Raw genomic sequence first — 27,373 nt, 5'->3', positions numbered from 1 at the left:
TGTTTGGTGTGTGTGTGTCCCTGTGAGTGTGTATGTGTGTGTGCACCCTCCATCTGCCCCTCTATCCTACCTCCTGGTGCCCCTGCTCATGGAGCAGCTTGCCCAGGTTGTATAGACAGCTGGTAACGGAGCTCTTGTGGGCGTGGGGGTCTTTCAGGTTCTCGTCGGGGATATCGGCGCAGGTCAGGAAGGTCCTCTTGGCTTCATCCAGTCTCCCCTGGTTCATCAGGACGATCCCTGTGTTCAAGTAGGCTGCTGCAGGGGGGAACGAGAGATCAAATACACGATCAACATGCAGGCAGAGAGTAATTAGGCTCTATGGGGCTGAAACTAGTCATTATCAAGCGTCTTTCGGAAATAAATTGGCCACCCACTGTGGATCAATTGGCTGCCACATCCATGGGGTGCCAATACATGTTCAAGACTCAGAGGGGATGGAATGTGAATGGGAGTCTGCGGGGTGGAACTGGCTCTACTAATAATGCATGTGTGCTTCTACATGCCATGATGAAACGTAGACTACACTAGTGTCCTACCTAGCCCCTCTCCTCAGTTCTCTCTGTCCTTTGTCCATCCAAAGTGAACAGGCCAAGTTCCAAATTCTACTCAACAATCCCATTCTAGGAATAAATTGCATATATTCCCTTGGCTAGAGTGTTGGTGAAGACTGTTTCCATTAAGGATGTGTGCCTGGAAGGGATATGAGAAGAGTGTGAATAGAACTGTCTATCACTAGAGCTTTTCAATCGTCATGGAGATGGCACTTTGGAATCGTTACTTGACCAGATTCCAAGTTGTACCAGCTGTCAGTTAAACGCAGTGAAGAATGGTAAGACCTTGACAAATGACATCTATTATCTGACTTGCTCTCATTCCTTCACTTCCATCACCACGACCACCGCTTTAGGTAACTCATTCATTTAGCTATCGCCAGTAAAAGATGGGGTAATTGCATGAGGACTATGATCATCATCTTGATTATATTCATCATTATTAATTACACTTTGGGAGACAATGGAAGGGAAATCAAGGACTCCACTGTTTATCTGTCATCGGTTGATAGGAAAAAGAATGGGGAATAATGGAGCACGTGAGAGTGACTTCTGCTAACCAGGCAGTGTGACAGTTGAACGATGCTGATTACGAGCTAGCAGGAAGCGTGCATGAAAGAGTTAAGGTAAGACTCAAGGAGAACTAGCACCATTAAGGGAGAAGGAGAGAGAAAGAGGGGGACAATGAAATAACAGAAAACATGCATGCAACTTTCCTCAAGGTAAGAGAGGAAAATAATCATCATTGAGAGAGGAGAGCGAGAGACTTTGACCTCGATTCATATTAAATTAAATTATGCAATAGTTTAATCTGTCGGCTTGTGGTCCTTGAAAGCTAATCTACAGGTTGTACTCAATCATTCATTTAGCAATGTAGCAGGCCTGTCTGTGCCCTCCCTCGCCCTCAGTCCCATTGGCAGTTGCCTGGACATTGGCACTTTGCAATACCAAGAGCTGGAAATTGTTAACAAAAAGAGGAGCTGTACTTACAAGCCAGAGTTGGCCTGCTCCCAATGGCCAGTTTATAGTAGTGGAGCGCCTCAGAGAACTTGTTGTTTTCTTGTAGCAGCAAACCGCTATAACAGAGAGAAGTAACAGAGAAAGTTAGGCACTCTCACGTCTACAAATCTCAACAGAAGTGACTAATTAACGTCCAATGTGTCTGATCAGACTGAATAACATAAGACAACAAGGTAATACAGCTTCCCAGTAATTACTAGATACATATAATTGGAAACAGTGCCGTGAAATAAAATGCTACTGTACCTAATCTCTACATCTGTTCTAAACAATCTAAAAGTGGAACATAATCTAAGGTTCTGTTGAGTAACACCTAAAGCCCCTGGGGATAATGTTGAGTATTGGCTGTCTGCTGGCTGTTGTCCTACCCTCATGCTGACATAGAATGATTAACATCCTACTGTCACAGACACAGCAGGAACACAAAACACAATTTCCTCTCTGTGAAGACCACAATAGACGGACGTGTGTGTGTGTGTGTGTGTGTAAGGGGAGACGGTGATGCTCATGTATGCAAACAGAGTGTATGCTGAACTAAAAAGGGCTTTATAAATACATTTGATTTGATAAAGACACTCACAGGTTATACAGCATGTCTGCCATGTTCCGGCGGTAGTAGAGGGCGTTCCTGTACGCCTGCTCCGCCTCCGCCATCTTGCCCTGGTTCTTTAGGACGTTTCCAAGATTGCCCCATGCTGATAGAGGGAGAAAATAAGGTTAACGGGGTCAATCAACATGGCCGCCAGCCTCTTTCGAACACCCTCTATCCCTGCCGTAGGTTTTTATTTGCGTATCTGAAAAAGTACGAGCTATTGTTAATCACTGCCTGTTCACAGGCACATTCCTCGCTACACTAAAAACTGATATGGTGAAACCTCTTCTGAATAAATGTAATCTAGGTGATTCAGCTCTTAGCAATTTTCGGCCAATCTCCAACCTTAAGGAAAATTCTGGAGAAATAGTTTCAAACAGCTAAATTATTTTTTAAGTGCCAACTGTATATTTGTTTATTCCAATCTGGCTTTTGGGCCCAGCACAGTAAAGCACATCTCTGTGCCTTAGTTAAAGTGGTAAATTATCTTAGAGCCAACACAGATGCCAAACAGGTATCTGTCCTTGTACTCTTGGATTTAAGTGCAGCATTTGACACTGTTGACCATGATGTCCTTCTGGACAGACTGAAGAGATCCAAAATGGCGTAGCAGTCGGACGTGTGTTTTTCTTGTCGCGTGTTAATTAGTCTGTAAAGTCTTTTTTTTGTTTTTGTATATATTTTAATCTCACTTTCCATCTACGAACGAAACATACTTTCTTGCAACCAGCATCATCCAATGTGGTACGGATATGCTATTTTTTTATACCTTATAAATGGAACCTCCATCAGAAGCTATCCAGCAAACTAGCTACTAGCTACTAATCATTGTTTGCCACTGCTAGTGGTCTTCACCTTTAGCTCGGACACTAGCCAGCTTTAGCTCGGACAATTACCTGCCAGTCGGCACAGCGCGATATCAACCCAGAGCATATCCGACTGCTTTTCTCCACCACATCACCACATTCCTGACGCAAGCTCTGGACCATTACACCGGATCATCGCAGCTACCTAGCTGCAACCGAGTGGCTCCTGTTGGCTAAGGCCTCTGTCCCGAAGCAAGCACCAGTTAGTCTTGAGGTAGCCTCGAGCTCAGCCAAAAGAGTATACTAGCTAGCTGTTTATTCCATGTGTAACTCTGTGTTGTTGTTTTTATCGCACTGCTTTGCTTTATCTTGGCCAGAATATGTGGACAACTACAAATACCTAGGTGCCTGGTTAGACTCTCCTTCCAGAGTCACATTAAGCATCTCCAATCCAAAATAAAATCTAGAATCGGCTTCCTATTTCGCAACAAAGCCTCCTTCACTTATGCTGCCAAACATACCCTCGTAAAACTGTGTTGTTGTTTTTGTTGCACTGCTTTGCTTTATCTTGGCCAGGTCGCAGTTGTCAATGAGAACTTGTTCTCAACTGACCTACCTGGTTAAATAAAGGTGAAATAAAAGGAGGTGGATTGGCCTCTGGTCCGGTTCTAAAAATAGATATCACATGTGGTGTTTTGGGTCCGGTACTGTTCAGTTTACGTGTTACCCCTTGGCAGCGTTAATAGAAAGCCCAGCATTGGTTTCCACTGCTATGCAGACGATACACAACTTTACATTTCTGTGTCACCAGAGGATTTTAGCTCCACAGATAAATTATTAGACCGTATTAGTGATTTAAATACTTTGATGGCTCACAACTTCCTCCATCTAAATCAAGACAAGACCGAGGTCCTTATTATTGGAGCCAAAGCACAGAGAAAGAATCTAGCCGCACATTTGAATAAAGATAAAACACCAGGTAAAAATCTGAGGTGTCATTTTAGATTCTGAACTCAATATCGAACCACACATTAGGAATGGGACCAAAATAGCTTTTTACCACCTGAGGAACATTGCCAAGTTGAGCCGTTTCTATCTTAGGCTGTACAGAGAAACTCATCCATGCTTATATTACAAGCAGGCTTGACCACTGTAATGCTCTCATGTGTGGTCTACCCAAGGAAGCCATTGGTCAACTGCAAAACATACAGAATGCTGCAGCACGGTTACAGACCAAGACCAGACGGGGAGCACACATTACACCGATTTTCAAGTCTGCACTAGCTGCCTGTGAGGTTTTAATTAAAGATGATTCTATTGGTTTTAAATCAATCTATGATTGTGCACCCCAATGCATGTAAGACATGCTTTTGAGTTATGTACCTCAGGTCCTATGGCACTGGCCTTTTAGTCATTTTTAACTCTAGGACCAAGAGGCATGGATAGACAGCCTTTAGTTACTATGCCCCCAGCCTTTGGAATAGCCTGCCAGAGAACCTGAGGGGTTTGGAAACTATGGACATATTTAAAACAGATCTTCTAGCACACCTTCGCTTTTCCTTACAGTGCTTTTTTAGACTTTCAGTTTTTGTTGTTACTCTTTTCTTTTTTATCCTCTTATGTTTGTTGTGTAAATAGTAAATATTTCATTGTTTTTTATTATTTTTTTCCTGCGAAGCGCATTGCGTTGCATTCATGTCTAAAATGTGCTATATAAATAAAGCCTGATCCCAGATCTGTATTGTCTTGCCACATCACGTCAAATGTCACGTCAAACAATGACCATAGGGGTTGGCAAGACAGCGCAAACTGATATGGGAACAGGCTGGTTTTAACCCTCCTTAGAGGGCATTGTGCAGGCTGGGACAGAGGGCATATCCACAGCTGCTACTGAGCTACTGGGACCAGAGGCTAAGGAAAGAAAGACTCCCCAGGGAGTCAGTGTGTCAAAGAGCCCAATTATTTCCAAACAGAAAATGAATAAAATAACGGTTCCATAGTATATTAATATAGAGGGAAAATGTAGTCTGGCAGACTGGACAATGGTGCAATCTCAGGGGTGTGAATGGAGTAGGTATATTAGCTACATTTCTGTTGTCAAGTGGTATTTGCATTTTCCTATGAAAAATATGTCTATATTGATTACTGCTTTACAAGAAAATGCACATGTACAACATGATTAAAAGTATGTGGACACCTGCTCGTCGAACATATCATTCCAAAATCATGGACATGAATGCGGAGTTGGTGTCACGAGTCCGACCGAGGGTGTTTCCCCTTCCCAGGCGGGTGGCGCTCGGCGGTCGTCGTCACCGGCCTATTAGCTGCCACTGATTGTTTTTCCTCCCCCTCCTTGTATGTTTAGTGGTAGCACCTGTTCATGTTTAATTAGTTTGTCTTTATTAGACAGCCGGCCCGCCTGGTTGTTGTGCGGGATTATTTCATTGTAACCTTCGGCTCTGTTGTAGAGGTACGTGTTTAGTGCCTAGTCGTGATTTTTTCCATTGTACTTTTTTCCCTGTGTTTGGGAACGTTACTTTTGTGAGCACCCTGTGGTGCGTTGGTGCTAGTAAAAGACGCACAGCATTGAACTCTGTCTCCTGCATTTGACTCCACACCCACGACACCCGGAGCATTACAGAATCCCGCACCTATCAGATTGATGGAGTCAGCAGGAGCAGCAGCCAACCCTCTCCCATCGATGGAGGAACGGGTTCTCCACCACACCAACGTCCTCCATCGGATCGGATCCGCAATGGATCAAGTGATGGAGAGAATGGAAAGATAGGAGAGGAGTGGTCTCCTCTCTCCACCTTCGGCACCCACGGTTCCGGACTCCCCATCTCCCGACTCCAGCACCTGACGCTACCAAGGGCTTATGATGGAGCGGCGGCGAGTTGCCAGGGGTTTCTGCTTCAGGTGGAGCTATACCTGGCCACCATCAGACCCACTCCCTTAGGAGCAGAGAGGGTGAGTGTCCTCATCTCCTGCTTCACGGGTCGTGCTCTGGAGTGGGCGAATGCAGTCTGGAATGGCCCAGACTCAGCGCGGGAGCACTACACAGAGTTTTCCTGCCGCTTCCGTGCCGTGTTTGATCACCCTCTAGACGGCCGAGTGGTGGGAGAACGACTATTTAATCTCAGGCAGGAGAAGAGGAGCGCCCAGGATTACGCGCTGGAGTTCCGGACCTTGGCAGCCGGATCTGGGTGGAACGACAGGGCCCTTATGGACCACTACAGGTGTAGTCTCCGAGAGGACGTCCGCCGGGAGTTAGCGTGTCGGGACACCACTCTGTCACTGGATCAGCTGATCGACATGTCCATTCGACTGGATAATCTGCTGGCTGCCCGCGGGCGTTCAGAGAGGGTTCTGTGCGTTCCACCACCCAGCCCCTCCGCTCCCATTCCCATGGAGTTGGGAGGGGTTACGCCGAGGGGTACCGGAGGAGGAGGCCTTCCCTGTACCAACTGTGGTCGGAGAGGGCACACGTCTGATCGGTGCTGGGGGGGTCCGTCTGGGAGTAGAGATGGCAGGCGGAACGCTTCTCGGTCACCCCAGGTGAGTCAGCATCAAACTCACCCAGAACCCCTTGTTGGCCACATGTTTGTCTTAACCTCTTTCCTTCACTTTTTTCCCTCTTCCCAGCATAGGGCGCTAGTCGATTCAGGCGCAGCTGGGAACTTTATGGATCGCGGACTCGCCCTTAAGTTAGGGGTTCCGCTGGTGCCGATAGATTCTCCTTTCCCCGTGCACTCCCTAGATAGCCGGCCATTAGGGTCAGGGATGGTCAGGGAGACCACGGTCCCACTGGACATGGTGACGCAGGGGAATCATAGGGAGCGTATCAGTTTTTTTAATTATTGATTCACCTGCGTTTCCAGTGGTGCTGGGGACTCCCTGGCTGTCCCGGCACAATCCTAAAATTTCGTGGAGACAGGGGGTTCTCCAGGGGTGGTCAGAGGAGTGTTCTGGAAGGTGTTTGGGAGTTTCCATCGGTGCCACGTCGGTGGAGAGTCCAGACCAGGGTTCCACGGTGTGCATTCCCCCCGAGTATGCCGATTTGGCAATCGCTTTCAGTAAAGTGAAAGCGACTAAATTACCACCTTATCGACCGGGAAGGGATTGTACGATAGATCTCCAGGTGGACGCTGCGCTTCCCAAGAGTCACGTGTACCCGCTGTCCCAGGATGAAACGTTGGCAATGGAGACATATGTCACGGAGTCGCTGGGACAGGGGTACATTCGGCCCTCCATTTCACCCGTCTCCTCGAGTTTCTTTTTTGTGAGGAAAAAGGAGGGAGGTTTGCGTCCGTGTATCGATTATAGAGGTCTAAACGCCATCACAGTGGGGTATAGTTACCCTCTACCTCTCATCGCTACGGTGGTGGAATCGTTCCACGGAGCGCAGTTCTTCACAAAACTGGATCTCAGGAGCGCGTATAGTCCGGTGCGTATTCGGAAGGGAGACGAGTGGAAAACCGCATTTAGTACTACATCCGGCCACTATGAGTACCTCGTCATGCCGTATGGGTTAAAGAATGCTCCAGCCATTTTCCAATCCTTTGTAGACGAGATTCTCGGGGACCTGTGCGGGCAGGGAGTGGTTGTTTATATCGATGACATTCTGATCTACTCGGCCACTCACACCGCGCATGTGTCTCTGGTGCGCAAAGTGCTTGGTAGACTGCTGGAGCATGACCTATACGTCAAGGCTGAGAAATGCGTGTTCTCTAAACGAGCCGTCTCTTTTCTGGGATATCGCATTTCCACCTCGGGGGTGGTGATGGAGGGTGACCGCATTAGGGCCGTGCGTAATTGGCCGACTCCAACCACGGTAAAGGAGGTGCAGCGGTTTTTGGGTTTTGCTCGGGTACGCCACCAAAACTCCGCCCCTGCGCTTTCTTCTCAAGGAAGCTCAGCCCAGCGGAGCGTAACTATGATGTGGGGGACCGGGAGTTGCTAGCGGTGGCTAGAGCTCTGAAGGTGTGGAGACACTGGCTTGAGGGGGCTAAGCACCCTTTTCTCATCTGGACCGACCACCAGAATCTGGAGTATATTCGGGCAGCTAGGAGACTTAACCCACGTCAGGCAAGGTGGGCCATATTCTTCACCCGGTTCCGGTTAACTTTGTCTTATAGACAGGGCTCCCAGAACGTGAAGGCTGACGCACTGTCCCGCCTTTACGACACCGAGGATGGGTCCACCGAACCTACTCCCATCCTTCCCGCCTCAAAGCTGGTAGCCCCAGTGGTATGGGAGGTGGACTCGGACATTGAGCGGGCGTTACGGGCTGAACCTGCGCCTCCTCAGTGTCCAGCGGGGCGAAAATATGTGCCGCTTGGTGTTCGGGACAAACTGATTCAGTGGGCTCACGTCCTACCCTCCTCGGGTCACCCTGGGGTGACGAGGACAGTGGGGAGCCTTCAGGGGAGGTATTGGTGACCTACGTTGGTTAAGGACGTTAAGGGTTATGTCTCCTCTTGCTCAGTGTGCGCTCAGAGTAAGGCTCCTAGGCACCTTCCTAGAGGGAAGCTACAACCCCTCCCCGTTCCACAGCGGCCATGGTCACATCTGTCCATAGATTTCCTGACCGATCTTCCGCCGTCTCAGGGGAACACCGCGGTTCTAGTGATTGTGGATCGGTTTTCTAAGTCCTGCCGTCTCCTCCCGTTGCCCGGTATCCCTACAACCCTGCAGACTGCAGAGGCATTATTTACCCATGTCTTTCGGCACTACGGGGTGCCGGAGGACATCGTTTCTGATCGGGGCCCCCAATTCACGTCTCGGGTATGGAGAGCGTTCATGGAACGCTTGGGGGTCTCTGTCAGCCTGACCTCCAGTTATCACCCGAGAGTAATGGGCAGGTGGAGAGAATGAACCAGGAGGTGGGTAGGTTTCTGCGGTCGTATTGCCAGGATCGGCCAGGGGAGTGGGCACGATACATTCCCTGGGCTGAAATGGCTCAGAACACACTACGCCACTCCTCTACTAACGTGTCCCCTTTTCAGTGTGTGTTGCGGTACCAGCCGGTCCTGGCACCATGGCATCCGAGCCAGACCGAGGCTCCTGCGGTGGAGGAATGGGTACAGCGCTCCAAGGAGACCTGGAGGGCCGTCCAGGAATCTCTACGACAAGCGAGTGGATGGCAGAAGAGAAGTGCTGACCGCCACCGCAGTGAGGCCCCCGTGTTTGTACCGGGGGACAGGGTCTGGCTCTCGACCCGAAACCTACCTCTCCGCTTGCCCTGCCGGAAGCTGGGTCCGCAGTGTGTAGGGCCCTTTAAAGTCCTGAGGAGAATAAACGAGGTGTGTTATCGATTACAACTCCCTTCCTATTATCGTATTAACCCCTCGTTTCATGTGTCTCTCCTCAGGCTGGTGGTAGCTGGTCCCCTGCAGGACAGTGAGGTACCGGAGGTCCCTCCCCCCCCCTGTGGACATCGAGGGGACCCCGGCGTACACAATCCGGGCCATTCTGGACTCAAGACGCCGGGTGAGGGGCCTGCAGTACCTCGTGGACTGGGAGGGGTACGGTCCGGAGGAGAGGTGCTGGGTACCGGTGGGGGACATCTTGGATCCATCCATGTTGAGGGATTTCCATTGCCTCCATCCGGATCGCCCTGCACCTCGTCCTCCGGGGCGACCTCGAGGCCGGTGTCGGCGCGCTGCGGGAGCCGCGCGTCAGGGGGGGTACTGTCACGAGTCCGACCGAGGGTGTTTCCCCTTCCCGGGCGGGTGGCGCTCGGCGGTCGTCGTCACCGGCCTATTAGCTGCCACTGATTGTTTTTCCTCCCCCTCCTTGTATGTTTAGTGGTAGCACCTGTTCATGTTTAATTAGTTTGTCTTTATTAGACAGCCGGCCCGCCTGGTTGTTGTGCGGGATTATTTCATTGTAACCTTCGGCTCTGTTGTAGAAGTACGTGTTTAGTGCCTAGTCGTGATTTTTTTCCATTGTACTTTTTTCCCTGTGTTTGGGAACGTTACTTTTGTGAGCACCCTGTGGTGCGTTGGTGCTAGTAAAAGATGCACAGCATTGAACTCTGTCTCCTGCATTTGACTCCACACCCACGACACCCGGAGCATTACAGTTGGTCCCCCCTTTTGCTGCTATAACAGCCTCCACTCTTCTGGGAAGGCTTTCCACTAGATGTTGGAACATTGGTGAGGGGACTTGCATTCATTCAGCCAAGAGCATTAGTGAGGTTGGGCGCCGATGTTGGGTGATTAGCCTGGCTCGCAGTCGGCGTTCCAATTCATCCCAAAGGTGTTTCATGGGGTTGAGGGGCCTAGCCCTAACCATGAAAAACAGTCCCAGACCATTATACCTCGTCCACCAAACTTTACAGTGAATTGAGGCAGGTAGCGTTCTCCTGGCATCCGCCAAACCCAGATTCGTCCATCGGACTGCCAGATGGTGAAGAGTGATTTATCACTCCAGGTAACGCATTTCCACTGTTCCAGAGTCCAATGGCGGCAAGCTTTACACCACTCCAGCAGACGCTTGTCATTGCACATGGTGATCTTAGGCTTGTGTGCGGCTGCTCGGCCATTGAAACCTATTTCATGAAGCTTCTGCCAAACATTTCTTGTGCTGACGTTGCTTCCAGAGGCAGTTTGAAACTCGGTAGTGAGTGTTGTAACCAAGGAAAGATAGTTTTATGCGCTACGTGCTTTAGAACTCGGCAGTCGCCTTCTGTGAGCCTGTGTGGCCTACCACTTCGCGGCTGAGCCGTTGTTGCTCCTAGACATTTACACTTCACAATAACAGCACTTACAGTTGACCGGGGCAGCTCCAGCAAGGCAGAAATTTGACCAACTGACTTGTTGGAAAGGCGGCATCCTATGACTGCGCCACGATAAACGTCACTGAGCTCTTCAGTAAGGCCATTGTAGTGCCAATGTTTGTCTATGGAGACTGCATGGCTATGTGCTCAATTTTATACACCTGTCAGCAACGGGTGTGGCTGAAATAGCCAAATCCACTCATTTGTCGGGTGTCCACATACTTTAGTATATATAGTGTAGCTTGACAAACAAATCGACTGAATAGTGTTACTCTTCAATATTTTAGCTTGACAACTAAATCAATACTGCAGCTAAGTATGGACAGTTGGGATCCATCATGTATATGGGCTTATGTATGCACTTATCTACTATTTAACTGGGTCTATATACTGCCGAAGGCAGTAAGAGTAAGAGAACTGTGAACATGAATGACAGTGAACAATCTGTCCCTTAGATGCTCTCCCGATGGCTGTATAGGACAGGAAAGACAAAGAGTGAGTCATTCGGGTTGCATTTCATAAAAATGTATCAAGTGCTCAGTTATGCCACAGGCTCCTTTTGAGCTATGCATTTATATATTAGTTAAGGTGTCCGAGAGAGATATCGCCGAAGTCTAAATAACAACAATAGGAAAGCCGAGCAGAGCAACAAAAAAAACAAGTCAATAACTTCACCCTCTAAAATGCGACTATAATAAGACCTTTTAAAGGGAATGTACCACAACAGAAACCTTGCCATGTGAATTTGTTCCGCCTCTTTAACTGTGCTTTCTCACAGAACTTATTCTCAATGCTTAACGGAGTGTGTCACTATTTCAGACGCGGCCCATTGCGTCTCATCACACATCGTATGAGGACAGTGAGCCAGGGAAGGAACGTAGCTGCTGCTCTGAGTTGCGTTGCCAGGATAAACACCTGTCATGTATCGGCCCTGCCGCAGAATCTGAAAGGGAAATGAGCTAACACAACATGTCCTGCCGTTACCTTTGTCCTTAGCCCGGGCTCACTATCTCAGGAGTAACACTATTAGCTATGCAGTACTCTTTGGATGACCATGAGCCTACATTTAAATGTTTGAATATTCTAGTAATGTAGTTTCCCCTCATTGCCAATCATGCAGCGATGTCAGTGAAGATGTCCTTCAAAAGTAAGAAGGAGAGAGACTCTAGTCTGCCATAGTGGGATATTTAGTAGGTTTACAATGAAGGCTTTGTGTTGAAAGGTCCTTCAGCCATGACATACTGCCTGGAGAGGATAAACCGTCTGGAAGCAGATATACTGTAAACAATTTAACAAGGAGCTCTGAACACTCATGCTCACATCTCAGAGTACATTTTAAAAATCACCCTTTCTATCACTCCCACATTAACAGGGAGTAGCTATCGCGCTATCACTTCACGTGATGTTACTTTAGGCCATACAGAGTCGACCTATATTATGTGAGGATGTTAAAGTGTGTGTGTGTGTATGCTTGTCTGTGTGTGTTACCTTTAGCAGGATTCACGTATATTCCTGACTTGTAGAGCATCTCCTCGTTCTGCCAGTCCTGGTTCCTCAGCACCGTTTTAACCCCAAACAGCAGGACCATGGCAGCGCTACAGTACACCACCACAGTCCTGGACGACCTCCGCCTCAGCCGCACGTACAGGGACCTCAGCCCCACCGCCAGCAGCAGACAGAAGCCCATACTGGGGATGTACAGTACCCTCTCTGCTATCACAAAGCCCACGTAGAAGAACAGGTTGGTGGCAGGGAGGAAAGGGATGGCCAGTAGGCCCAAGGAGAACGCCACTACATTCTCAGTGGTGGGCAGTCGAGTCCTCGTGACATAATGCTTTTTGGTACCGTTTTGTGCACTGGAAGGGTGAGGCTCTGTTTCAGAGTTTGTGTGGTCGGGAAGGTCAGGGTGGTAATAGCTGTGTCCATTGGTGTTGGACTTCCCATTGCCGTTGGTTACATGATGGGCTTTTCCATTGGTCTCCTTGCCCTTGACCCGGCGGGTGCAAAGCCCAAACCAAGTCAGGAGGAGCAGTCCCACATAGAAGGCCACGGTATGAAGGTTCCTCCATTCGACAATGCCTCTGATCAGAGGCAAGGCGTCCATGGACCAATCGAAGCTCAGCGTGTCCGGGCAGAGGAGGAGCCACATGTTGACAGCGGGCAGGTAGAGGAAGGTAAGTGCTCGGGTGAGAAGGGACGGGGAGTCCCCCGCTGGGTTGTCTGAGTTGGAGAAGTTGGGTGGTTTGTTGCCCATCCAGTAGAGGCGGCAGACCAGCAGAACCGCTCCCCAGGCAGCCAACAGCAACACACTCAACAGCAGGTGGACGTTCCTCCTCTGGAAGAGAGAGAAAACAACAGAGCTGAAACTAGGAGGAACGGCAATCGACTGGAAAGCTAGCAGCAACAGCAAGACAATATCATGAGAAGCTAGAGCCAAAATCGTTTTCTGGTTGATTGGTGATTTTTCTAACTCTTGGAGTCTTTGCATTTGATTTTGGTCCAGGCCATGTCGGTCAATTGAGCATAAGATTGAATGTAATAACTGGAAAAACAACACAAGAAAGTATAACGGTTTGTTAACGGAAAAGGAAAAACACAAGTGTGTCATGTAACGTTATCTGAAACAAAAGCTGTGTTCATGCACAATTTTCTCAGCCAAGTGTTCGACTGCATCTTTAGAATGTGTTGCAGAAGTCAACTACAATGGATTTTATTGTTATGTTTTGGCTGTGATGTGGGTTTTTAAACACCCATGAACAGGAAGATATCGGTTAACAGTTGCTTGGGCTTATAAACCAACTGAAAAAAAGAATGGGAAAAACTGCCCTGCGACTTTATCTTTGACTTCAGCCAAAATAATCACGGCTACACTGGATTCATTGCCTGTTGCTGAGCAAATGTGGCCTAACATCATAGCATTCACTTATTCCAGTGTTGTCTTTCTCTTCACAGACCTGGCCTTTGCGGACATGTGAAAATAAACGGCAGAATACGGGCCCATAGACGGTCTTAACCGTCTTATTGCAAGCTTGATATGAAATACTTTGTGAAACTCTTACACGGAAATGATTGTGAAGTATTTATAAAGCGTTTGAATCTTTTACACTTTGGTGGGAGCGCAGATAAAAAAAAGCTGGCCTATATTGATCCCAATAGAACAGTTCCTGCAGTAGGATCAACTGGCAATTCTTACTGTGTTTATTTTGGAAAGAACACTCCCGCTTAAAACAATCTTTAAGGCTTCCCTTTCACAATAACGCCAACTAGTGTATGCAGGGAAACATTCATTTGTGCCCTGCAACAGTGCTCTGTGGTCATGAGAGGTTGATCTCATTCTGGCACAGCATCCAATCATGAGGCTATAATACTTAACATATAATATCTGACCAATTTAGATGTATTGTAATTGACTCATTTCCCCATAGAGATTGAATGAAAAGGATCAGACCAGACTGCCTTTCACAAAGAGACATTACACAGACAAAGCCCTGGAGTTATGCAATGGACTTTAATTCGTATCATTCCTTAGAGATCTCAAGATAATAGACCTCCCTCACAGACATACACACAATAGAGTATTGGCTTTTATTCCCCATGTGCTGTACAGTATTCCTTTGGTACGTACACCCCTCTTTACCATTTAAATAGAAAGCCATTGCTGGTGTCGAGCTGTAAATCCCTTTAAGTCCATTTGATGTGCCCTCTTCCATCTCAGCATGTCAAATGGATTACATGTAGCATCTACTGTATGATCAAATACTGGGTCATTCCGTGAAATGAGTGCCTTTTGCGTCCCTTTGATATTCCATGTAGAAAAGTTGCACCAATATTGCATTTTAAAAGCCTGTTTCATTAATTGACTTGCCCTTTAATAGACACCCCATGGAGAATTCAACAAATCTCAACTTTTTAAAAACATTTTCCTTCTAGGAAGATTTTAACCCATTTAATACCCCAAAATGTTACCATCATTGTAAATCTCTACTTATTTTGTTTATTTGACAAAGTCATTTCTGAAGATTATTATTTATTTAATGTGATTATTTATTTCATTTATGTCTGTCGCTCATTTTAAGGTCAACCCTGTTATGTGAAATTAACTTTAATTTTCATGAGGTGAAACAATACCTTTTAAAATATTTTTTTCTAAAGAAGCATTGAACATCTAATAGTCAACCCATAGTGTAAAAGCAGGTGAGCAGGATATACTCTTTTTGGGAATTTCCAGGTGTTTTGTGCTGGAAAAGTGGGCAAGTCAAACACACCTAGTCACTCAAGGGTTTTTCTTAAGTTTGACTATTTTCTACATTGTAGAATAATAGTGAAGGCATCAAAACTATGAAGTAACACATATGGAATCATGAAGTAACCAAAAAAGTATTAAACAAATCAAAATATATTTTATTTTCCTTGATGACAGCTTTGCACACTTTTGGCATTCTCTCAACCAGCTTCATGAGGTAGGGGTGGTATACAGAAGACAGCCCTATTTGGTAAAAGACCAAGTCCATATTATGGCAAGAAAAGCTCAAATAAGCAAAAAGAAATGACAGTCTATCATTACTTTAAGACATGAAGGTTAGTCAATGCGGAAAACTTCAAGAATTTTGGAAGTTTATTCAAGTGCAGTTGCAAAAACCTTCAAGCGTTATGATGAAACTGGCTCTCATGAGGACCGCCACAGGAATGGAAGACCCAGAGTTACCTCCGCTGCAGAGGATAAGTCCATTAGAGTTACCAGCTTCAGAAACTGGTAATTAACTGCACCTCAGAATGCACCTCACAGAGTTCAAGTAACAGACACATCTCAACATGAACTGTTCAGAGGAGACTGCGTGAAAAAGGCCATCGTGGTTGAATTGCTGCAAAGAAACCACTACTAAATGACACCAATAATAAGAAGAGTTGCTTGGGGAAAGAAACGCAAGCGATGGACATTAGACCAGTGGAAATCTGTCCTTCGGTCCAAATTTAAGATTTTTGGTTCCAACCGTTGTGTCTTTGTGAGACGCAGAGTAGGTGAACGGATGATCTCCACATAGGTGGTTCCCACCGTGAAGCATGGAGGACGCAATCTGATGGTGTGAGGGTGCTTGCTAGTGACACTGCCTGTGATGTATTTAGAATTCAAGGCACACTTAACCAGCATGGCTACCACAGCATTCTGCAGCAATATGCCATCTCATCTGGTTTGCACTTAGTGGGACTACAATTTGTTTTTCAACAGGACAAGACCCAAAACACACCTCCAGGCTGTGTAAGGGCTATTTTACAAAGAAGGAGAGTGATGTAGTGCTGCATCAGATGACCTGGCTTCCACAATCACCTGATCTCAACCCAATTGAGATGGTTTGGGATGAGTTGGTCCGCAGAGTGAAGGAAAAGCAGCCAACAAGTGCTCTGCTTATGTGGGAACTCCTTCAAGACTGTTAAAAAAGCATTCCAGGTGACTACCTCATGAACCTGGTTGAGAGAATGCAAAGCTGTCATCAAGGCAAAGGGTGGCTACAATGAAGAATCTCAAATATAAAATATATTTTGATTTGTTTAACACAAATGTTGGTTTCATGATTGTAGCTGGGCCACTCAAAGACATTCAGAGACTTGTTCCAAAGCCACTCCTGTGTTGTCTTGTGTGCTTAGGGTCAATGTCCTCTTGGAAGGTGAACCTTTGCCCCAGTCTGAGAACCTGCTCCAGAGTGCTCAGGAAATCATCAAGGATCTCTCTATATATTGCTCTGTTCATCATTGACTTGATCCTGCCTAGTCTCCCAGTCCCTGCCACAGAAAAACATCCCCACAGCATGATGCTGCTACCACTATGCTTCACCATAGGGATGGTGCCAGGTTTCCTCCAGATGCAACACTTGGCATTCAGGCCAAAGAGTTCAATCTTAGTTTCATCAGAACAGAGATTCTGGTTTCGCATGGTCTGCGAGTCTTTAGGTGCCTTTTGGCAAACTCCAAGTGGGCTTTCATGTGCATTTTACTGAGGACTGGCTTCCGTCTGGCCACTCTAATATAAATCAAATCAAATGTTATTTGTCACATACACATGGTTAGCAGATGCGAGCGTAGCGAAATGCTTGTGCTTCTAGTTCTGACAATGCAGTAATAACCAACAAGTAATCTAATGAAACAATTCCAAACCTACTACCTTATACACACAAGTGTAAAGGGATAAAGAATATGTATATAAGATATATGAATGAGTGATGGTACAGAACGGCATAGGCAAGATGCAGTAGATGGTATCGAAGGGCCTTCTTGTTGGAGTGTTGCAGAGATGGTTGTCCTTCTGGAAGGTTCTCCCATCTCCACAGAGGAACTCTGGAGCTCAGGTCAGAGTGACCATCAGGTTCTTGGTCAACTCCCTGGCTAAGGCCCTTTTCTCCAGATTGCTCAGTTCTGCCGGGCGGCCAGCTCTAGAAAGAGTCTTGGTGGTTCCAAACTTCTTGATGGAGGCCATTGTGTTCTTGGGGACCTTCAATGCAGACATTTTTTGCTACCCTTCCCCAGATCTGTGCCTCGACACAATCATGTCTTGTAGATCTACAGGCAATTCCTTCGACCTCATGGTTTGTTTTTTTGCTCTGATATGCACTGTCACCTGTGGGACCTTATATATATATATATATACTTATATATACTTATATATACCGCTCCGTGGCTTGACGACTCAATGCGAGCTCACAGAACAGGGCTCCGGAAGGCCGAGCGGAAATGGAGGAAAACTCGCCTCCCTGCGGACCTGGCATCCTTTCACTCCCTCCTCTCTACATTTTCCTCCTCTGTCTCTGCTGCTAAAGCCACTTTCTACCACTCTAAATTCCAAGCATCTGCCTCTAACCCTAGGAAGCTCTTTGCCACATTCTCCTCCCTCCTGAATCCTCCTCCCCCTCCCCCTCCTCCCTCTCTGCAGATGACTGGTCAACCATTTTGAAAAGAAGATCGACGACATCCGATCCTCGTTTGCTAAGTCAAACAACACCGCTGGTTCTGCTCACACTGCCCTACCCTGTGCTCTGACCTCTTTCTCCCTCTCTCTCCAGATGAAATCTCGCGTCTTGTGACGGCCGCCGCCCAACAACCTGCCCGCTCGACCCTATCCCCTCCTCTCTTCTTCAGACCATTTCCGGAGACCTTCTCCCTTACCTCACCTCGCTCATCAACTTATCCCTGACCGCTGGCTACGTCCCTTCCGTCTTCAAGAGAGCGAGAGTTGCACCCTTCTGAAAAAAACCTACACTCGATCCCTCCGATGTCAACAACTACAGACCAGTATCCCTTCTTTCTTTTCTCTCCAAAACTCTTGAACGTGCCGTCCTTGGTCAGCTCTCCCGCTATCTCTCTCAGAATGACCTTCTTGATCCAAATCAGTCAGGTTTCAAGACTAGTCATTCAACTGAGACTGCTCTTCTCTGTATCACGGAGGCGCTCCGCACCGCTAAAGCTAACTCTTCTCCTCTGCTCTCATCCTTCTAGACCTATCGGCTGCCTTCGATACTGTGAACCATCAGATCCTCCTCTCCACCCTCTCCGAGTTGGGCATCTCCAGCGCGGCCCACGCTGGATTGCGTCCTACCTGACAGGTCGCTCCTACCAGGTGGCGTGGCGAGAATCTGTCTCCTCACCACGCGCTCTCACCACTGGTGTCCCCCAGGGCTCTGTTCTAGGCCCTCTCCTATTCTCGCTATACACCAAGTCACTTGGCTCTGTCATAACCTCACATGGTCTCTCCTATCATTGCTATGCAGACGACACACAATTAATCTTCTCCTTTCCCCCTTCTGATGACCAGGTGGCGAATCGCATCTCTGCATGTCTGGCAGACATATCAGTGTGGATGACGGATCACCACCTCAAGCTGAACTTCGGCAAGACGGAGCTGCTCTTCCTCCCGGGGAAGGACTGCCCGTTCCATGATCTCGCCATCACGGTTGACAACTCCATTGTGTCCTCCTCCCAGAGCGCTAAGAACCTTGGCGTGATCCTGGACAACAAACTGTCGTTCTCAACTAACATCAAGGCGGTGGCCCGTTCCTGTAGGTTCATGCTCTACAACATCCGCAGAGTACGACCCTGCCTCACACAGGAAGCGGCGCAGGTCCTAATCCAGGCACTTGTCATCTCCCGTCTGGATTACTGCAACTCGCTGTTGGCTGGGCTCCCTGCCTGTGCCATTAAACCCCTACAACTCATCCAGAACGCCGCAGCCCGTCTGGTGTTCAACCTTCCCAAGTTCTCTCACGTCACCCCGCTCCTCCGCTCTCTCCACTGGCTTCCAGTTGAAGCTCACATCCGCTACAAGACCATGGTGCTTGCCTACGGAGCTGTGAGGGGAACGGCACCTCCAGGCTCTGATCAGGCCCTACACCCAAACAAGGGCACTGCGTTCATCCACCTCTGGCCTGCTCGCCTCCCTACCACTGAGGAAGTACAGCTCCCACTCAGCCCAGTCAAAACTGTTCGCTGCTCTGGCCCCCCAATGATGGAACAAACTCCCTCACGACGCCAGGACAGCGGAGTCAATCACCACCTTCCGGAGACACCTGAAACCCCACATCTTTAAGGAATACCTAGGATAGGATAAAGTAATCCTTCTCACCCCCCCCCCCCCCCCCTTAAAATATTTAGATGCACTATTGTAAAGTGGCTGTTCCACTGGATGTCATAAGATGAATGCACCAATTTGTAAGTCGCTCTGGATAAGAGCGTCTGCTAAATGACTTAAATGTAAATGTAATACAGGTGTGTGCTTTCCCAAATCATGTCCAATCAATAGGATTTACCACAGGTGGACTCCAATTAAGTTGTAGAAACATCTCAGGATGCACCTGAGCTCAATTTCAAGTCTCATAGCAAAGGGTTTAAATAATTATGGAAATAAGGTATTATTATTATTTATTATTTTATACATTTGCAAAAATGTCAAAAAATGGATTTTCACTTTGTTATTATGGGGTATTGTGTGTAGATTGCTGAGGATAAAAAAAATGTAATCCATTTTAAAATAAGGCTGTAACGTAACGAAATGTGGAAAAAGTCAATGGGTGTGAATACTTTCTGAAGGAACTGTATCTGCTACTTCTCGACCAACAGCCTATTGACCAAACAATCGACCAGTCGACTAATTGGGGTCAGCCCTAGATGGCAGAGAGCGTGTAAAGTGGCGAGCGGTTTGCTGATGTCAATGTTGTGAACAGAGTGCCCCATGGTAGAGGTGGGGTTATGGTATGGGCAGACATAAGCTACAGACAACGAACACAATTGCATTTTTATCGAAGGCAATGTTTTGAATGAGTTACTGTGATGAGATCGTGAGGCCCATTGTCGTGCCATTCATCCGCCGCCATCACCTCATGTTTCAGCATGATGATGCACGGCCCCATGTCACAAGGATCTGTACACAATTCCTGGAAACTGAAAATGTCCCAGTTTTTCCATAGCCTGCATACTCACCCGACATGTCACCCATTCAGGATGTTTAGGATGCTCTGAATCGTCGTGTACAACAGCGTGTTCCAGTTCCCGCCAAGGTCCAGCAACTTCACACAGCCATTGAAGAGCAGTGGGACAATGTTCTACAGGCCATAGTCAACAGCCTGATCAACTCTATGTGAGAGGAACGTGTCACGCAGCATGGGGCAAATGGTGGTCACACCAGATATTGACTGGTTTTCTGATCCACGCCCCTACTTTATTTTTTTAAGGTATCTGTGACCAACAGTTGCTTATCTGTATTCCCAGTCATGTGAAATCCCTCGATTTCAATTGACTGATTTACTTATATGAACCCTAACTCAGTACAAATCTTTGTTGCTTTTATATATTTGTTCTGTGTAGTCGTCATTTTTTGATGTAACCTCTTGAGATGGGAATGTGTTTTTTTATGAAAATGAACACGTGCTCTTTATTACAGAATGTTAAAATGAGGTGGGTTTTTTTAATGACCAAGTGAAACTACTCAAAAGGCACCGAAATGGTGGAACGACCCTACTGCATATCGCAGCTGTGACATTGGCTGCGACCGTGGCTGTGTTATTGATCTTCCCCTCGGTCTTTTGACATTGCAGATTGATTCAGTGAGGAGATGTGCGTATCCTCAGGGGAAATGGGACTAAAGGGGCAGACTCTCCTCTCATCTGTCGCTGATGACTAGCAGTGATGTACAGTACAGAGTCATTCTCCCCACAGATAGTGACAGCGGTGAACACAGACAGGCCTTCAGCTAGGCTACTACCACAGTACAAGACCCTTGTACTGCTAATGAATTGCTCACAAACCCACACGTCATGCTACTCACTGAAAGAGATATAAAGAGAATGATTCAGTCATTCCATATTAAAAATCATAGGGATGCTCTTTAAGGAAACCATAACCCGATTGGTTCATGGATGGGGTATAGCTTAATACAATAATAGTATAGCCACTTGATTTAATTACTCTATGTAGTAATTTACAGACATAACATTGTCAATGGAACATCCAGTCTGTTAATCAGTTCAATATGTCAAATATGTTGTAAATCTACATGTTGAAGACATCAAAATTCTTCATAACTGTTCGTTCGTTTGACATCTGTTTTAGTTCATTGATCAAAGTTTTGCTTCGAACAAACATTAAAATTTGAGATTCTGCTATGCCGTACAATCCATCACAATTGCTCCTTACAAACTATGAACTGGTGTGTTGTCAGAGTAACTACGGAATTATCATCAGATCATTAGATGCAGGACTAATTGACAGAGATCAAATCTGAATTGATTCCAGCATTGAGTCTCTTCCGTTTACCCCTGGTATGGTTTTGTGGGCCGTCTAGGCCCCCATGAAGTAGGCCTCATGTCAAAATGGCCCAGTTGTAGAACTGTGTACCTGTCCAGTTGAATCTTTAAGCGGCAGGCTACAGAGGCGGAGAGGAACAGCATGACTGAAGAGAAAGACCGAGGCAGCAGGAGACTCAATCTTCCTATCTCCGGCTATTGAGATTAAGTAAGACATTCATTAAATATGTATTCAGCCATGCTGTACTCATTTGTAAGTGAGCCTGTTGGTGTAGGCTATGCTACCATACAGCTCCAGAGCAAGATTCCTTAACATTACCAAGCTAGCACAATTGGAAGTTGTGGGAAGTTGTGTTTATAGTTTCACATTGGTTGTGGGAACTAAGCCACACGTTTCCTGACCGGTAAAACTGAAAGGTGTTAGATTTTAACTTCTGAGAACAGAAGTGGAAATTTCTCCTGCTCTGTGAATGTTTACATTAAGGTTACAGGAGACTCTGATAACACTGTTAGCACTGTTTTAATAACACTGTTAGCACTGTTTTAATAACACTGTTTTAATAACACTGTTAGCACTGTTTTAATAACACTGTTAACACTGCTTTAATAACACTGTTAGCACTGCTTTAATAACACTGTTTTAATAACACTGTTAGCACTGCTTTAATAACACTGTTAACACTGCTTTAATAACACTGTTAGCACTGCTTTAATAACACTGTTAGCACTGCTTTAATAACACTGTTAGCACTGTTTTAATAACACTGTTAGCACTGTTTTAATAACACTGTTAGCACTGTTTTAATAACACTGTTAGCACTGTTTTAATAACACTGTTAGCACTGTTTTAATAACACTGTTAGCACTGTTTTAATAACACTGTTAGCACTGTTTTAATAACACTGTTAGCACTGTTTTAATAACACTGTTAGCACTGTTTTAATAACACTGTTAGCACTGTTTTAATAACACTGTTAGCACTGTTTTAATAACACTGTTAGCACTGTTTTAATAACACTGTTAGCACTGTTTTAATAACACTGTTAGCACTGTTTTAATAAATAACACTGTTAGCACTGTTTTAATAACACTGTTAGCACTGTTTTAATAACACTGTTAGCACTGTTTTAATAACACTGTTAGCACTGTTTTAATAACACTGTTAGCACTGTTTTAATAACACTGTTAGCACTGTTTTAATAACACTGTTAGCACTGTTTTAATAACACTGTTAGCACTGTTTTAATAACACTGTTAGCACTGTTTTAATAACACTGTTAGCACTGTTTTAATAACACTGTTAGCACTGTTTTAATAACACTGTTAGCTTATTTTGGATTTCACTTTTTTGAACTCCAAGAACAGATAGGACACATGGAAATGAATTTCCTTTTTAACCAGGAATAAATATTTCTGCACTGAAATTCCCACAGAAGAATGTTGTTTCTTAAGGTTCTCTGAACTATTTGAGAACATTCCCCATGTCAAACAAGTTGGAGAACGTTCCTAGAACATTACCATAATTTAAATGAAATGTAACTGTGTTTGAACTTTTTGTAAATGCTCTGTTAAATTTACAAAACACCAAGAACATAAATGTTTTCTGTCAAGTTCCTTAAAATGTGCTGAGAATGTTCCAAAGCCAAGCAACTACCTTGCACCATTCCCAGAAAGGTGTGGGAAGCTTGTATGCAAAATAACCACAAAACAACCACACTCTCACAAAGCTCTAAGATACAAATGGTTCTCAGAGCGTTATGTGCAAGTTGAGTAGACTCTCGTTGGATACCGTCCCAATTAAAAAACAATGTGTAAGGGCAACACTGTCAAAATGTATGACAAATCAGGACATTGTTTTCAAAGGATGAGGATCCACTGTTCAAATCAGATCTAATTGTATTGGTCACATACACATATTTAGCAGATGTTAATGTGAGTGTAGCGAAAGGCTTGTGCTCCTAGCTCCAACAAGGCAGTAGTATCTACAATTCACAACAATACAAACAAATCTAAAAATAAAGTAATGGAATTAAGAAATATATAAATATTAGGACGAGCAATGTCGGAGTGGCATTGACTAAAAGTACAGTAAAATAGAATACAGTATATACGTACATATGAAATGAGTAAAGCTGTATGTAAACATTAAAGTGACCAGTGATTCCATATCTATGTACATAGGGAAACCGCCTCTAATGTGCAGGGTTGAGTAACCAGATGGTAGCCGGCTAGTGATGGCTGTTTAACAGTCTGATGGCTTTGAGATAGAAGCTGTTTTTCAGTCTCTCGATCCCAGCTTTGAGGCACCTGTACTGACCTCGCCTTCTGGATGGTAGCGAGGTGAACAGGTCGTGCCTCCGGTGGTTGATGTCCTTTTTGGCCTCCCTGTGACATCGGTGCTGTAGGTGTCCTAGAGGGCAGGCAGTGTACCCCCAGTGATGCGTTGGGCCGACCGCACCACCCTCTGGAGAGACCTGCGGTTGCAGGGTGGTGCAGTTGCCATACGAGGCAGTGATACAGTCCGTTCCAGAGGTTAATATGTTGCTTGGCAACAGAAAGGTCACCAGTTCAAAATCTTCATAACCCATGTTTCTTGCTAATTCAAGAACAACTATCAAAAGTCTTAGGTCAGGTCCCAATGGAAGATGAAAAGGAGGGACAGTTTCACCTACTCAGCATTACTTCAGGTAAACAGCATACAATGGCTTGCTCCCAAAATAAAGCATTAAAGCTGTAACTTTTTGGGTGACCCGACCAAATTCACATATAAATGGGTGTTATAGATCTGCCAGTCTTATTGAAAGCAAGTCAAAGAAGTGGTAGATCTGTTCCATGTGCGCTATTTCTATGCTTCCAGCTCTTGAGTTTTGTCTTTGCCCGGTCTTTTACTGTAAGTCTTTTTAAAAGTTTTTTATTATTATATTATATATATTTTACCCTTTTTTGTTTTTTTACACCAGCGTCAAACAACTGAAAATATAATATTGTTGGTTATGGAAAATATATTTCACAGCGGTTTAGATAGTACACTGATTCTCTACAATATACTTGCTTGTTTTGTCACATAAACTGAAATTAGGCTAACTATTTGAATTTTGGAAACCAGGAAATGGACGGAGCGATTTCTGCATAGTGCATCTTTTAAGAAATCATTGGCTTTCATGTTATAAAATTCCTCTTTAATCTTATAGAAGCACACATAAAGAACTTGCTCTAACGGAGGTTTAAACCTATTACAACCACAGGACCATGACTCATCTTTTAGAATGTTAGCCTAACTCACCATGAACTTAGTGGTTCTGCTCAAGGGAAGCGAACGGACGACTACAGCACTGCTGACTACAGTATTACACATCTTGATGAACACCACACCAATATCACAATGTCATTTGCTGTGGTGTATGGTATCTGTGTCAGGAGTACGTGAAAGGACAAGCTGCAAGACATGGGAGCTGATGTGTAAGTACGGCCAGAGAGACTAAGGGAAAGTAGGTTAAGCAGCCCTATAGGGCAGGAAGACATAAGGGCTCACTTCACCTGGAACAGAGGTTAATATCATATCTATGTATCATAGGACTCCACTAGGAGGCGTGATGGACACAGAGGAACGTGGCATTTAAAGCTGACCGCAGTAGGATTAGCCATTGTGTCAGTTCAAAGGACATGTCATGTCTATTACTAAAATAAACACATGAACACAGGGGATTATGGTCAATGTCATCACCCCTTCACCTCGGGCTTGTCCTCCGCAAATAATACATTTTACTGTACAGATTTTAGTTGAAAGATGATCTGACCCTGGGATAGCCTCGTCCCAGATCTGTTTGTGCTGCCTTGCCAACTGACCATAGGAGTTGGCAAAAAAGCACAAACGGATCTGGGGCCAGGATAACTTTGGGACTCTCTTATGACATTATTAATTTGTGCGAGGAGCTGAAATTAGGCAATGGGTAGAACATGTCGGGACATTGTGACCATTCCACGTCACATCTGATGATGACAGAGCCGTACCCCATTTCAATTCTTCACTCTGAATCTTTCAACAACAGAAAAGCAAAGACATGAGACGTCAACAGCTGTATGAGTCGCTGCTATGTTCGAGTGACGTTAAAAGCAGAGCCAAAAATATGCTGATGTGGTTTAGCTTGTGAATTAAGTAGCAGCGAGGAAGCACAGCTTTGGGTTGAAATATATATGACAAACATAAAAAAAGAGGATAGCGGCAACGGGACATTTCATGCTTTTCTACAGATGTAAATCAGCATTGTTCTTGGTGGCGTGAAATCCACCCTACATCCCAGGTCCCACAGTTCTGTCCTCTGAACTTCACGTGAACCTGTCGGTTGTCCGTTTTAAAAAACACTCCACAAATCTGGCTTTACACACACTAAATCCAACTCAAAAAAAAAAAAAAGATTATAGTGCAAAGTAGCTCCGCCACTTCTCAATCTAAACAAGCGGGAGAAACTGTAAATAAGAAGATGTGGATTTGGAAGGGGACCAGGATCTGCAGCTGTTGTAGGAAGCTGCCAGGGAGGTCAGAGTGCTGTGGTGTTAATGACACCTGCTGCTGGGGTTCTGGACAGGATGTACTGAGCGCCACGTCACAGTGCTTTCACACCATCCCCCGGGCCTGGGCAGGGGCTTAAGACACCACCTCTGTGTTTAGCCAAGGCGCACCAGGGGGGGAGGGATTTGAAGAGGGGCTCCGTGTGTTGGATGTGGAGCTGGGACTGGAACGGCAGTCTGAGTGGGCTGGGAGCCAGAGGCAGCTCACGGAGTGCCACGTAACAAATGTGACGCCACCACCCCACTCTGCAGGGCTGAGCTCGCTGCGCATGGCTGCCTCTGACTCTGGCTTGGGCTCTGCCAGGCAGATTTATCCCTGTTGTGATGGGACCACCTTCCAGCAGGGCAAAAGGGCATTTGAGTCTCCTTCTGACTGTGTGCTGCTGATGGGTCTCTGACCCAGGGCGTACGCATACCCAGTACCTGGCTCTGGGACAAACAAGTATGTCATGCTAACTCTCTAACTCACTTCCCAGCCTCATGGGCACAGTCAAACACCACCATGCAAACCACATGTCCGTTGGAGTTTTCTGTGTATGCCATGCTATTTTCTGTGTCTCTGTTAGGTTCAGGCTAATACCTTAGGCAGAATGGCAAACATGAAAAGAGCCTTTAATGACATTTCAACACACACCATTTGTGAATTCTACACTCTTTCATATATGGACTCACTTTACTGCCTGGTTTAGACTAGCTGGGAAATGCATTGTGTCTGCTAAAGAAAACCTTTGGAGGGTTCACTGGCCGGTGTTGGAGAACATCACTATTATCTCATAATTAAACAAACATGTGCCTCTCCCTAATATGCCTCCAGTTAAAATGTCCTCTTTTCAAAAGCACAAGTTCAATTACGGGCCCAGCAAGGGGTCCCTGAGTGCCACAAATCCATTATGCTGTGAGCCAAGGAATTCCAACTTTGTCTATTTTGTCTATAATCCCGTTTAGCTTGAAATAAGTGGTTTAGCACTTCCCGGTAGGAGGCATAAGGGATATTTCTCCCCCTTTTTTCTTTTTGTATTTCAACTTTATGAGGAAGGCAGGTGAAGAAAATATCCTTGGAGATGAAGTGCAAAAATGAACCATTACAGAAAGTATTGGTGCTTTGAATGCCTTTTTTCTCAACACTCGGGGTGGAAACGAGCAGAAAGAAAGTTTGATCCAAAAATGGTTATTGAGAGCTGCCACTGAATTGTAAGAGAGGTGCTCTGCCACTGAATTGTAAGAGAGATGCTCTGCCACTGAATTGTAAGAGAGGTGCTCTGCCACTG

At 45.8% G+C, this 27,373-nt stretch overlaps 1 protein-coding gene across 1 annotated transcript in view; it reads right to left on the bottom strand.

Annotated features, from left to right (window-relative positions):
- Positions 1-27,373, bottom strand: part of tmtc2b (transmembrane O-mannosyltransferase targeting cadherins 2b) — a 187,905-nt gene that overhangs the window by 50,459 nt on the left and 110,073 nt on the right. The window contains exons 3-6 of the mRNA XM_046310879.1: positions 12,241-13,087; positions 2,152-2,266; positions 1,542-1,627; positions 71-255 (exon numbers count right to left, since the gene is read on the bottom strand). Coding sequence (XP_046166835.1) covers positions 71-255; positions 1,542-1,627; positions 2,152-2,266; positions 12,241-13,087 — 1,233 coding nt within the window. The remainder of the gene's footprint in view (positions 1-70; positions 256-1,541; positions 1,628-2,151; positions 2,267-12,240; positions 13,088-27,373) is intronic.

This window comes from Oncorhynchus gorbuscha, linkage group LG02 (assembly GCF_021184085.1).
Source record: "Oncorhynchus gorbuscha isolate QuinsamMale2020 ecotype Even-year linkage group LG02, OgorEven_v1.0, whole genome shotgun sequence".
Classification (NCBI taxonomy): Eukaryota; Metazoa; Chordata; class Actinopteri; order Salmoniformes; family Salmonidae; genus Oncorhynchus; species Oncorhynchus gorbuscha.
Note: the sequence above shows the minus strand (reverse complement) of the source record. Positions and strands in the feature narration are given on the sequence as shown.